Source organism: Engystomops pustulosus, chromosome 5, assembly GCF_040894005.1.
Source record: "Engystomops pustulosus chromosome 5, aEngPut4.maternal, whole genome shotgun sequence".
Taxonomy (NCBI): domain Eukaryota; kingdom Metazoa; phylum Chordata; class Amphibia; order Anura; family Leptodactylidae; genus Engystomops; species Engystomops pustulosus.
In genome coordinates this window covers 15,895,973-15,911,086 of record NC_092415.1, presented here as the reverse complement: position 1 = coordinate 15,911,086, position 15,114 = coordinate 15,895,973, and the positions used below count along the sequence as shown (strand labels likewise).

Genomic DNA, 15,114 nt, shown 5'->3' with positions numbered 1-15,114 from the left:
GCAGAGTCATCTCAGTTTTGATAGTAGAGTCATCTCATTGTGATTAGAGGACAGGGTCAGCAGAGTCATCTCAGTTTTGATAGTAGAGTCATCTCATTGTGATTAGAGGACAGGGTCAGCAGAGTCATCTCAGTTTTGATAGTAGAGTCATCTCATTCTGATTAGAGGACAGGGTCGGCAGGGTCATCTTAATAAAGGGCAGGTTAAAAAGAGAGAACGGGAGCAGTAGAACCATCTCACCCTCATGAGATCAGGGTCAGCAGAGTCATTTCAGTATTAATAGAGGACAGAGTATTGGTAGAAGAGTCATCTCATCCTATTTAGATGGAAATACAGCGGAGTCATCTTAATAGAAGGTGGGGTCATCAGGAACACCTCATTAAAGGACAAAACCAGCAGTATCATGTCAGTCTCATTAGAGGAGGGGTCAGCACAGGCATCGTATTCTACTAAATTACAGTTTTCTTGATAAATCAGGCTAGTAAGATTATAAGATACACACATGAAGTTGTATGTAGTATTCTGTACCATAGATTAGTCTATGCAGAACTGTCTGATGATTCACACTTTGCTTGCAGTACCTGGAAGTTTTCTGAGTATGCCGCAGATTTTTCCAAGTGTATAAGCTAAATTGACCCAATGCATCATTTTTTTGCCATAAAGCACACTTATCCAGCTGCGCTGCCCATACAGATAGTTTGTCTCCATTATGGCCGCTCCCAGGAAAGTTTTAAAAAAAATATTTTTCTCTTCTACAGAGACTGATAGTTAAAGAGCGACTCATTCCCTTTAACTAGAGTCAACTATTCCCACCACATCTGATATGGTATAAATGGCGGGATCTAGAATACACAGGAGGATTTCGGTAATAATCCTGGAAGCCCAGTCCATTTTATTACTCGTCGCTGCATTGATCCCCGAACTTCATTTTTTTATGAGTTTTTGCCAAGTGCTGTGATGGAAATCATAAATTCAGCACAGATCGGCTGCCGGGACCACGGCGAATGTATCCGTCATAACAAGAGAGGATCGATCTGCGTTCTGCGCTTGACTGAGCCCAGCTGGGCCCTCCGAATAAATATGTCTGCAAGCAGTTATAACGCCACCTGAGGAACATGATATTACAATCCAAGAGAACCAGACAATATGCCTTAAAGTGGACCCGGCACCAGAAACATTCAAGCAGAAGATGTGATGGGTCCTGCCATCGTGATGGTCCTACTTTATGAGGTAGCCACAACTCTGTGTACATACCTACTGCAAATAGTATCGATGGCATATCAGTACAGAACTGTGCAAAAGTTTGGAATTTTTAACAACTCAATGGGGCACATTTACTTACCCGGTCCAGTTGCGATCCAACGGCGCGTTCTCCAACGAGGATTCGGGTCTTCCGGGATTCACTAAGGTCCGTGCGCCCGATATCCACCAGGTGTCGCTGCTGCGTCGAGGTCCGCTGGAGTTCACCTTCTTCGTCCGGGTGCATGTAAGTGCTGATCTTGCGACACAAATTATTTTTTAAATTCCACGGTTCTTACGAATCCGTCGGGTTGTCCGACGGCCACGCCCCTGATTTCTGTCACGTGAAAGCCGTCTCAATGCGCCAAAATCCGATCAAGTGCACCAAAATCCCGGGGCAATTCAGGGCAAATCGGAAATTGTCGGGAAACCCAACGAAAGTGCGCGATTCGGACCCGTAGTAAATGAGCCCCATTGGGTCGTAAGATATAAGATATCCACAGTGTAGGACAAACATCTAGGACCCCCACCGATCACAAGAAGAGGTCCCTTTTAATTTTTTACCATGAGAGCAGATGGATATTGCCGGTACAATGCTCCGGCAGCTCAGTGACGACCATAGATGGCGAATGAGAGAGACTGTGCTCAGCAATTTCAGGAGATATAAAGATTTGAATGGAGCGGTAAGGAGAAAATGGGGACCCGGTTGTGGGGGCGTGGGCCCGGTCTTGTGATTGTGGGAGTGAGGGCCGGCCTTGCAATCAAGGAGGAAGTGGGGTCCGGCCTTGTGATTGAGGTGTTGGTGGTGGGGGGGTACGGCTGAGTGATCATGGTGGTGGGGCAGTCTTGTGAATGGGGGGGGTGGTACCGGTCTGGTGATCAGAAAGGGTCCCAGTGAGTGGACCTCCACTGATTAGAACATTATTCCTGATCCTTGGTACAATATAGACAAAATGAGCATACAAAGGAGGTAACTAAATCAAACCAATGTCTGGTGTGACCAACCAAAGAATCCAAAGCAGACTGGGGTTTTGAGATGTGAAGTTTAATCTCAAAGAAATGGACAACATCGGGAAACCGTAGACTCGGTACAGCAGATGAAGCACATAAAAATGAAAAGATACCCAGCATTTCCATCAGCTCAGAGCACACCAAAACCCATAAGACCCAAAGCCAATGTTTGGAGTAGTATGGCCGGAAGAGGTCTTCACAGAAGCATCGTGGCCAAAAATCCATGCCTTCGACGTAGACACAAGATCAAGTAACTCAACTACGTCATGAAAACATAGCAACTGGGACGCAGAAACGTGGCAGGAGGTGAGGTGCTCAGGGCTGAAGGGTCATGAATTAAAATATCTGGTCATAAGAGAAGGTGGTTTGGTTGGCCAAAGACGTGGGGAGCGGGACAGCGAGTGTCTGTAGGCAACAGGAAAGCCAAGTGGAGGTTCCTGGGGCTTCATTTCAGTGTGTGGAGTTGTGGATTTGGTCAGAATTAATGTTCTTCTCAATGTTGAGAAATACGGGAAGATATTTATTCATCATCCCATCAGATGATGGACTAGACCTAGAAGAGCTTTGTCTCAGAACAGAAGCTCTTTCATATGGTTTCCCGGGATATTAATATTAATACAGATCAATATCAGATTGGTGGGAGGGAGCAGACGCCGGAAGAGCAAAGGTCCATACACTGAGGACGCGCTCTGCTGGATACATCATGTGATGGACCTCACTGACTTGCAATAAGGTCTGTTGGGGTCTTGTTGTGGTGTCCATCTTTTGATAGGAAGATTGACAGTTGAAAAAAGGTTAAACATTGACTTGCCTACACACATTGCTTGATGTAGTCTGTAACCACGGAGACACAGAATGTTTACAAAAGTTACTATTTGCTTATTGTTGTTATTGTTATTAAAGTTACTATTTGTTGCAATAAAACAACAAAAATAAATGGTTGCAAATGCCCATATAAAGCAATATAAACATAAAGGTCTCACACACAGGCTGCCATGCACATGTTATGCTTAAAGGGGTGGTCTGGGGGTTGAAAAACATGCAGCACCTGATTATGGTCTGGGCTGGTATTGCAGCTCAGCTGTATAGAAATTAATGGAGTTAAAGGAAACCTACCACTTGTAGTGGAAGGTTTCCGATGGAAATACCGGGCACCAGCTCAGGGTGAGCTGGTGCCGGAGCTTATTTTAGTTAGTGTTTTAAACCGCGGTATCGCGGTTTAAAACACTTTTTAAACGTTATAGCCGGCGCAGGCAGGTACGCGCTCGGCGCTTACCGTGCACGCGGCTCTCATTCACTTCCTATGTAGCCGCGCGCACGGTAAGCGCCGAGCGCGTACCTGCCTGCACCGGCTATAAAGTATAAAGTACAATATCACACACTATCGATGGTCAGGGGTGGGCAGCTATACTATCCATGGTCAGGGGTGGGCAGCTATACTATCCATGGTCAGGGGTGGGCAGCTATACTATCCATGGTCAGGGGTGGGCAGCTATACTATCCATGGTCAGGGGTGGGCAGCTATACTATCCATGGTCAGGGGTGGGCAGCTATACTATCCATGGTCAGGGGTGGGCAGCTATACTATCCATGGTCAGGGGTGGGCAGCTATACTATCCATGGTCAGGGGTGGGCAGCTATACTATCCATGGTCAGGGGTGGGCAGCTATACTATCCATGGTCAGGGGTGGGCAGCTATACTATCCATGGTCAGGGGTGGGCAGCTATACTATCCATGGTCAGGGGTGGGCAGCTATACTATCCATGGTCAGGGGTGGGCAGCTATACTATCCATGGTCAGGGGTGGGCAGCTATACTATCCATGGTCAGGGGTGGGCAGCTATACTATCCATGGTCAGGGGTGGGCAGCTATACTATCCATGGTCAGGGGTGGGCAGCTATACTATCCATGGTCAGGGGTGGGCAGCTATACTATCCATGGTCAGGGGTGGGCAGCTATACTATCCATGGACAGGGGTGGGCAGCTATACTATCCATGGTCAGGGGTGGGCAGCTATACTATCCATGGTCAGGGGTGGGCAGCTATACTATCCATGGTCAGGTGTGGGCAGCTATACTATCCATGGTCAGGTGTGGACAGCTATACTATCCATGGTCAGGTGTGGACAGCTATACTATCCATGGTCAGGGGTGGGCAGCTATACTATCCATGGTCAGGGGTGGGCAGCTATACTATCCATGGTCAGGGGTGGGCAGCTATACTATCCATGGTCAGGGGTGGGCAGCTATACTATCCATGGTCAGGGGTGGGCAGCTATACTATCCATGGTCAGGGGTGGGCAGCTATACTATCCATGGTCAGGGGTGGGCAGCTATACTATCCATGGTCAGCTGTGGGCAGCTATACTATCCATAGTCAGGGGTGGGCAGCTATACTATCCATGGTCAGGGGTGGGCAGCTATACTATCCATGGTCAGGGGTGGGCAGCTATACTATCCATGGTCAGGGGTGGGCAGCTATACTATCCATGGTCAGGGGTGGGCAGCTATACTATCCATGGTCAGGGGTGGGCAGCTATACTATCCATGGTCAGGGGTGGGCAGCTATACTATCCATGGTCAGGGGTGGGCAGCTATACTATCCATGGTCAGGGGTGGGCAGCTATACTATCCATGGTCAGGGGTGGGCAGCTATACTATCCATGGACAGGGGTGGGCAGCTATACTATCCATGGTCAGGGGTGGGCAGCTATACTATCCATGGTCAGGGGTGGGCAGCTATACTATCCATGGTCAGGTGTGGACAGCTATACTATCCATGGTCAGGTGTGGACAGCTATACTATCCATGGTCAGGGGTGGGCAGCTATACTATCCATGGTCAGGGGTGGGCAGCTATACTATCCATTGTCAGGGGTGGGCAGCTATACTATCCATGGTCAGGGGTGGGCAGCTATACTATCCATGGTCAGGTGTGGACAGCTATACTATCCATGGTCAGGGGTGGACAGCTATACTATCCATGGTCAGGGGTGGGCAGCTATACTATCCATGGTCAGGGGTGGGCAGCTATACTATCCATGGTCAGGGGTGGGCAGCTATACTATCCATGGTCAGGGGTGGGCAGCTATACTATCCATGGTCAGGGGTGGGCAGCTATACTATCCATGGTCAGGGGTGGGCAGCTATACTATCCATGGACAGGGGTGGGCAGCTATACTATCCATGGTCAGGGGTGGGCAGCTATACTATCCATGGTCAGGGGTGGGCAGCTATACTATCCATGGTCAGGGGTGGGCAGCTATACTATCCATGGTCAGGGGTGGGCTGCTATACTATCCATGGTCAGGGGTGGGCAGCTATACTATCCATGGTCAGGGGTGGGCAGCTATACTATCCATGGTCAGGTGTGGGCAGCTATACTATCCATGGTCAGGGGTGGGCAGCTATACTATCCATGGTCAGGGGTGGGCAGCTATACTATCCATGGTCAGGGGTGGGCAGCTATACTATCCATGGTCAGGGGTGGGCAGCTAAACTATCCATGGTCAGGGGTGGGCAGCTAAACTATCCATGGTCAGGGGTGGGCAGCTATACTATCCATGGACAGGGGTGGGCAGCTATACTATCCATGGTCAGGGGTGGGCAGCTATACTATCCATGGTCAGGGGTGGGCAGCCATACTATCCATGGTCAGGTGTGGGCAGCTATACTATCCATGGTCAGGTGTGGACAGCTATACTATCCATGGTCAGGTGTGGACAGCTATACTATCCATTGTCAGGGGTGGGCAGCTATACTATCCATGGTCAGGGGTGGGCAGCTATACTATCCATGGTCAGGGGTGGGCAGCTATACTATCCATGGTCAGGGGTGGGCAGCTATACTATCCATGCTCAGGGGTGGGCAGCTATACTATCCATGCTCAGGGGTGGGCAGCTATACTATCCATGGTCAGGGGTGGGCAGCTATACTATCCATGGTCAGGGGTGGGCAGCTATACTATCCATGGTCAGGGGTGGGCAGCTATACTATCCATGGTCAGGGGTGGGCAGCTATACTATCCATGGTCAGGGGTGGGCAGCTATACTATCCATGGTCAGGGGTGGGCAGCTATACTATCCATGGTCAGGGGTGGGCAGCTATACTATCCATGGTCAGCTGTGGGCAGCTATACTATCCATGGTCAGGGGTGGGCAGCTATACTATCCATGGTCAGGGGTGGGCAGCTATACTATCCATGGTCAGGGGTGGGCAGCTATACTATCCATGGTCAGGGGTGGGCAGCTATACTATCCATGGTCAGGGGTGGGCAGCTATACTATCCATGGTCAGGGGTGGGCAGCTATACTATCCATGGTCAGGGGTGGGCAGCTATACTATCCATGGTCAGGGGTGGGCAGCTATACTATCCATGGACAGGGGTGGGCAGCTATACTATCCATGGTCAGGGGTGGGCAGCTATACTATCCATGGTCAGGGGTGGGCAGCTATACTATCCATGGTCAGGGGTGGGCAGCTATACTATCCATGGTCAGGGGTGGGCAGCTATACTATCCATGGTCAGGTGTGGACAGCTATACTATCCATGGTCAGGTGTGGACAGCTATACTATCCATGGTCAGGGGTGGGCAGCTATACTATCCATTGTCAGGGGTGGGCAGCTATACTATCCATGGTCAGGGGTGGGCAGCTATACTATCCATGGTCAGGGGTGGGCAGCTATACTATCCATGGTCAGGTGTGGACAGCTATACTATCCATGGTCAGGGGTGGGCAGCTATACTATCCATGCTCAGGGGTGGGCAGCTATACTATCCATGGTCAGGGGTGGGCAGCTATACTATCCATGGTCAGGGGTGGGCAGCTATACTATCCATGGTCAGGGGTGGGCAGCTATACTATCCATGGTCAGGGGTGGGCAGCTATACTATCCATGGTCAGGGGTGGGCAGCTATACTATCCATGGTCAGGGGTGGGCAGCTATACTATCCATGGTCAGGTGTGGGAAGCTATGGTTTACAACTCCTTGACAAACCCCTTTAAAACCTTGTCACAAACCAGGGCAGAAAGCTCAAAAAAACACCCACACACCACCATACCACGTTGGTCTTCTGCTGCCACCACCACCTGTACCTCAGGTACCGGCACCAAATACGGAGGGGTTTTAGGGTATCGAGAGGCTAGAAAGAAATTTCAAAACAGACCATTTACACCAATCCTAGGATGCAAATACCTTCTGTATAGACGGATCTGACCCTAGGGCCGGGCTATCCCCGCAAACAACAAAAAGTCTCAGCTGTGAGTATTAGGTTTGTATAGATTTTTAAATTAGTGGTGCAAACAAAATTGTTCCGACAGCAAGCAGAGATCTTGGAATTGTTAGAATCTGAATCCCACACTACAGTTACATCATATAATATCCAGCAAGAGGCAAGTCTGGGCTTTCCGCATTCATTGAACATTCATGAGAGGTCATGTAGTATTTGCCTGGGATCATGAGACAGATTTTGTGATATTTGCTTTTAAAATCCTGATCTGACATGTTAGACCGGACTGGCAGAGGGTTCACACCCTCATATCTGGCGCAGTAGAGAAGGTTGGTGCACAAATTAAAGTGGCTAATGGCTAATTTTTGAGGATGGGACTGAAACTCAGAGGGACACAATGTTAACACATTGTAAGTGTATTTTGTTAACTTTTTATTATGTTAACAGCAATGTAATTAGACAAATCTACTCTCTTTAGCTGTTTTATTGCATTTCAACAACGCAATGTAAATGCTTTGTCTGAGCGTAGCCTAGGTGAGGATAGTAGAAGGATAATGGGGCGTAGGTCGCGTCAACAAGAACTAGGCACTGGGACAGGAGACAGGTGGGCATACCAGATGGACGGAAGTTGGGAGACCAGAAGCACCGGGAAAGGTAAATACATGTTTATTTAATTTAATTACAGCCCCCACCCCCCCCCCCCCACCCCCCTTCCTAAGCCCACCTCTGGATTTTTTTTTTAATAAAGTCGGACAACCCCTTTAAAGATATGAATCGTGTGTTGTGGTGAGTTACAGAATTAGAGATAAAGGTAGAAAAAGCAACTGGGTTTTTATCTGCAGCTCACACTTCAAAGTAGGCCTTTGCCTGCCTGTACTTCCAGATCTGTAGCGTACAGAGCCACATGGCTGAGATCTGAAAGATGAAATTCTTATCTGTAATATGGTACCAGCAGCATGTTTGTAGGTGCTATAGAACCAAAGGTAGCAACATCTGATCTGACACACCGCCTGCAGCCTCTAAACTTGACTAATTTCAGACAAAATATAACCCCGCCCCAGAACGGCAACCCTTCTCTAGAAAGGACATTTCAACCCCTACTTGATGGGGGTTACAAGTTTAAAGGACCTCTCCAGTCAAATCGAATTAATTGAATATTGCATGATGCAAGGCCTGAAGGGAGGAGCAGGACTCATTGTCATTGTATTCCTAGAACCTGGAGTCCTGCTCCTCCCTTTAGGCCTAGCACAAGGTTTAATTCAATGTATCTGCTGTGACTGGAGTGTTCCTTTAACAAGTTCTGTGATTTGTTTTTTCATTGTTGGTAATGGAAACATTTTTACATGATTGTCCAGTATCCGGGCAGACAATGTCCCACTTACAGAGGGAATAGTAAGGGACTAACCATTTCCAGGAGGAATAACAGAGGGGTGCTGTTGTGTCTACTGAGGGAATTATTATTATGATATCCTGACAATGATCTTAATTTTGTGACTATAAATGAGGTCGGATAGTGCCATTAGCAAAGCATTAAAGGGAGACATCAACCAGCAAATAATACAAGTCATAAGACATTAACTCGTCCGCCATTTATCACTTACATCTGGATCTAATAAACAGAGAAAGTCCCCTGCAAAGTCCAGATTTATCCGCCGCCAGCGTCTCGCTCGCTGCGCCGAGACAGAGCCAAGCGTCACATTATAAATGATTCGAGTACCAGGCCATGAGGCTGCACAATCTGTCTCGTCTCTAGCTACACGAGACCAGATAGACGGTACATATTTTCATACAAGGCTATTGATTTAAAGGGATTTTGGGCCTCGGACAACTGATGCTTGTTAGAAGCGCCCCCTTAATAATTAGCTCATCCTGAAGCGTCCCCCTGCTGGATTCTATGAAGAAACTAAAATGTTAATTTTCCCTGCGCTGCCTCCACAGGGGAAATTAAGAATTACACACAGCTCATTCACATCACTGTATTATTGTTGTAGGAGAGGAAAGGACGGGTCCTCCAGAGACCCTCCAGCCTTCTCTGTTACCGCTCACAACTATAGTCTAGAAATGAGAATCCTGCTCAATTAACTCCTCTCCCGAGCAGGGAGTCTATGATGATGGGTTTTCTAAATAAGAAAACTCCTTTTAACACCCGGTCACATTGAAGGCACTTATTCTCCAACAAGGAACAAAAAGAGATGGAAACTAAAACTAAATTTGTAATTTTTCAGATGTTATTAGTACCTAGAAATAAGTATATGGATGCCACGTAATACAATGTAACTGGTATCTTCCTCCACATCTGGCAGCCTGGAAACCCCAACCTCAATCCCATACAATAGTCAAAACTGCACAGTTAAAGGGATCTTCCTGTTATACCAGCCATTCCCATGGCACAGCCTCTGGGTCCCTCGGTGACACGGTGACATTTGTGACCAGTCAGAGGTATCAGTAGTCACGTGAAGGAGAAGAGTGACTTCTAAAGTGACATGAGCGTTCCCTTTCCTGTGACCACATTTATGTTTTTGCCTGGGATAAGTATTTGTTCTGTTCCGTTTTAGGAGCAGAACAACAAAATAACAGTTTCAGATAATTAAAGAGGAACTTCCATCATACATATATCATCTGCTTCACAGATTCAGTAGAACTTAGCATTTTCTTTCTAGTCCCCATAGTTGCTGAGATATCAGCTGCTGTGTTTGGCCATTAGAATCCTCTCTACTGTCAGAGAGGATGTGCTGGAGCAGGGGGCGTGTGTTATGATAGTCTCCTCAGTGCTGAAGTGGAGGAGGGCCCGTATGTTTCAATAATCTCAGTCTCATAGAAGATTAGCATAACACACGCCCCCTCCTCTGCTCCAGCACCTCCTCCCTGACAGTGGAGAGGATAACAATGGTCAGATACTGGGACTTATATCTCAGCACCTATGGGGGGCTAGAAAGAAAATTCAAAGCAACCCCTGCATTATGATATGTTCATCTGAGACGGCAATCTGAAAATCTTGCACAGACTTTCCTTTCATGCAGCAGACTTTGGTTGTGCAAGAAAATTTTCAGACTTCCGGCTGACTGAACGATGAGAAGGGCGGGACCCGGCTGTATTAAGATTAATAGTGGAATGAATATAGCACCAGCCCCTGAGGCTTATTAGCATATTCTAGAAAAGTCTCTTTCCTGCTAAATCGAAGGAGTTAATAAAAACACTTTTTAAAAAGAAGACGTTGCAATGTGTAAGTACATTACAGGAGTCTGCCTTCAGTATATCTAATGGTAGCTTTCCTTTAACCTTAATATCAGGATGGATTCTCAAGGCCCATAAGTATGTGCCCCCTTGCAGTCTGGCATGTCCCTCAAATCTGGAAACCACTTCTAGATGCTCACAGGTTTCACAATAATCAGAACACAGTTCCACTTCCAAGCAGAGGAGTAAAGAGGCGCTGAGGTTTCCGGACATGTGAACAGGTTTTACTATAACGCAGATGACAAATCACTTTTCGGTTCTGCGTCCTCTTCCAGAGCTCAGCTGTCCCAGTGAATTATTTATGAATTTATTATACTTTCCATGTCCTTCGAAGGGTGTGTATACTTTTGCTACCGATTAAACGTATCAATATAAAAAAATAAAAAAAGATAAATTAAAAAAAAAAGCTTACAGTAAACAGATTAACAGATTAATCTCATCTCCCATTATATGTATACAGCTCTTAGGCAAAGCTAAATGTATCCATGGTTACCAATAACAAACAATGGACCGATCCTGCATCATGTTTCACCCCTCTTGCCTGTGTATGTATTTTCAAGATCAGGCAGAGCGAATGACTGCAAAATTGAACCACACACGGGGGTTGGTTTATTGACCGTCACTACAGAGACATATAGCTCTGCACAGGAGCTGTATACTTACTCTTTTATCACGTCATATCCTGTTGAGGTTTCTGAGTGACAGAGGGTTATGAAGAGGTTCTACTACCCTTTAATGATGTGAGGTGTAAGGGAGACAACATAGCAGCAAGTCTCCTGCCTCCAGCTCTGAGACAACTAAAAATTACAGAACGAGCCTACAGAGGGGACAACTGCTAAACGATTTATTGAATGTCGCCATAGAGACATATAGCCCTGTATAGGGGGCTGTAAACAGGGCCGGCACCAGCACTGGGCAAACAATGGCAGGTGCCAGGGGCCCAGGGATGCTGGGGGGGCCCGGCACTTTTGGCTGTACAAAAGGAATCCATAGGGGGCTGTAAATAAAATAACCATGAGGGGGCTGTAAATAAAATAACCACGAGGGGGCAGTATATAAAATAACCACGAGGGGGCTGTATATAAAATAACCTTGAGGGGGGCTGTATATAGAATAACCATGAGGGGGGCTGTATATATAATAACCATGAGGGGGGCTGTATATATAATAACCATGAAGGGGCTGTATATAGAATAACCCATGAGGGGGCTGTATATAGAATAACCCATGAGGGGGGCTGTATATAGAATAACCCATGAGGGGGGCTGTATATAGAATAACCATGAGGGGGGCTGTATATAGAATAACCATGAGGGGGGCTGTATATAGAATAACCATGAGGGGGGCTGTATATAGAATAACCATGAGGGGGGCTGTATATAGAATAACCATGAGGGGGACTGTATATATAATAACCATGAAGGGGCTGTATATAGAATAACCCATGAGGGGGCTGTTTATAGAATAACCATGAGGGGGGCTGTATATATAATAACCATGAGGGGGCTGTATATATAATAACCATGAGGGGGGCTGTATATAAAATAACCATGAGGGGGCTGTATATAAAATAACCATGAGGGGGGCTGTATATAAAATAACCATGAGGGGGGCTGTATATATAATAACCATGAGGGGGGCTGTATATATAATAACCATGAGGGGGGCTGTATATAAAATAACCATGAGGGGGCTGTATATAAAATAACCATGAGGGGGCTGTATATAAAATAACCATGAGGGGGCTGTATATAAAATAACCATGAGGGGGCTGTATATAAAATAACCATGAGGGGGCTGTATATAAAATAACCATGAGGGGGGCTGTATATAAAATAACCATGAGGGGGCTGTATATATAATAACCATGAGGGGGGCTGTATATATAATAACCATGAGGGGGGCTGTATATATAATAACCATGAGGGGGGCTGTATATATAATAACCATGAGGGGGGCTGTATATATAATAACCATGAGGGGGGCTGTATATATAATAACCATGAGGGGGGCTGTATATATAATAACCATGAGGGGGGCTGTATATATAATAACCATGAGGGGGGCTGTATATATAATAACCATGAGGGGGGCTGTATATATAATAACCACGAGGGGGGCTGTATATATAATAACCACGAGGGGGGCTGTATATATAATAACCATGAGGGGGCTGTTTGGGATGATAAATTAGTTAATATTTTAGGGAACAGGAGACTGTTTTATTTTCTGAATTTGTAATATTGCCATGTGAGTTCACTGCAAAGGGGCCCACTGAGGCTCTGCCACCCAGGGGCCTAGTGATATCTGGAACCGACCGTAGCTGAAAACCTCAATCAGTAGGGAGATTTGTATACAAAAATATTTACAGAAAATCGTAGTTCATGTTTATGTGACTGTTATTTGGGATATCGAACTTTTAATAATAAGGATAGTTCTTTATTTATATAGCGCACACAGATTCCCCAGCGCTGCAAAGATCTTGCCAAATCGGTCCCTGTCCCCATGGGGCTCACAATCTAATCACCTACCAGTATGTTTTGGCATGTGGGAGGAAACTGGAGGACCCGGAGGAAACGCACAAAAACACCAACAGAACATACAAACTCTTTGCAGATGTTGACCCTGGGACTTGAACCCAGGTTCCCAGCGCTGCAAGGCTGTAATGCTAACCACTGAGCCACCGTGCTGCCCACCTGCCCAGTTTTGTGAATATTGGATATAGCAGAAATGCAGATAGAATTTAATCTCATATTTTCTCTCTCTAAATTCCATGTACATCAGGTAGGATTTCACTGATTTTTACCAAGACGTCTCCCACAGCCGCACAGACTCTGCTCTGTTTGATCTGGCACGAGCATCTCGGAGAATTCCATATAAATGAGCAGCCATCGCTCTACAGAGGAGGAGGAGGAGGAATGCTAATCATGTGCTCCGGGAGATCTGCTCTTCACACAAGGCATCTTAATACAACTATTTACTTTGCAAGAATTAAGACATGAATATCAACTCACTGTAACATCTTAAGGGGATCACAGTCCCAACAGCTTAGCTATTATGTTTCCATTACAAAATCTGTGGGAGACAGAATAGCAGCATAAAGAGGTACACAAAAGGCTATGGAGAGGGGAGGTGGAGTAAGAAACTGAGGCCGCTGTAGCTAATAGTAAGTTTTCTATCTCACCCCAGGTGCTTTATTCAAATCACTAATCCTTTATGTTGTCCTACATGATTATATAGATACTCATAGACACAGGATAGACACAGCAACAAATAAAATCTGCTGCAGAAAATAGTGGGTTTTTCATCTTACCTTAGGTGTTTTCCCCCCAGAGTTCGGTACTGTACTTCTCTATAATGTACTTATTAAGTACTAATGTACTCTAATATACTGCTGAAGTACTAATGTACTCTAATGTACTTCTAAAGTACTTCTCCCTATATGATCATACCGACGCTTTGGACTGTAAGAGGAGAGACACAGCCATAGACAGATGCTGCTGGAGATAATAGTAAGTTTTCTCCCTCAACCCAAGTGCTTTTAATCATTTCAATACTGCTCTATAATGTTGTATAAGAGTGTTATAATGCTTCTCAGCCCAAGTGCTTTAGCCATATCAGTACTGCTCTATAATGTTCTATGAGAGCGTTATAACGTTTCCCAACCCAAGAGCTTCAGTCACATCAGTACTGCTCTATAATGTCCTATGAGAGCGTTATAACGTTTCCCAACCCAAGAGCTTTAGTCACATCAGTACTCTTACTGATACTTCTTACATGTAAAACCAGAAGCTGCTGGAGCTATAAATGAAGTTTCTATCCCACCCCAAGTGCTTTATTCCCATAAGTACTTCTATATAATGTCATAGATGATCCTGCTGTTACATATAAGTAAGGAGAGACACAAGTTCAGGAGGAGGAAATTGGTAAGTTTTCTATTTCACCCAAGTAGTTTATCCCCCTCAGTACAGATCAATACTGATTTATAATGTTGGATGTGATCCTGATTTGAGTGAGGGAGAGAATGTTATGAAACAGACACTTCCCCGCTAATCTGGGTGCAGTGTAAGGGAGACATCATACAAGCTAGTCCCCAGCCTACAGCTCAGAGACAAGAATTACAGAAGGGAAAAACTGCTAAACAATGAAGATGTCAAGTCATGTAATAGCCCAAAAATAATGCTGTATCTCATCAGCACACACTGGACTAGTCATTTATGCACATATTGTCCTCCAGTGCTATTTGGAAACTTAATAATTAATATCTGTATTATTCATAAACAATGATACACACAGAGATTATAAACTTAAGGCCAACTCCAGATGGACAAACCACATGCAATGATGTATCACTATGCCAGGACATAGTGTAAATGTGCGTTACACATCCAGTTCTCCTG

At 45.8% G+C, this 15,114-nt stretch overlaps 1 protein-coding gene across 2 annotated transcripts in view; it reads right to left on the bottom strand.

Annotated features, from left to right (window-relative positions):
- Positions 1-15,114, bottom strand: part of TMEM65 (transmembrane protein 65) — a 63,230-nt gene that overhangs the window by 32,637 nt on the left and 15,479 nt on the right. Inside the window, exon 2 of one of the 2 annotated variants that reach the window (XM_072151221.1) lies at positions 7,313-7,393. The exons of the other annotated variant lie outside the window; for it this stretch is intronic. Within the exon in view, the coding sequence (XP_072007322.1) occupies positions 7,313-7,393 (81 nt within the window). The remainder of the gene's footprint in view (positions 1-7,312; positions 7,394-15,114) is intronic. 2 annotated transcript variants of the gene reach the window in all.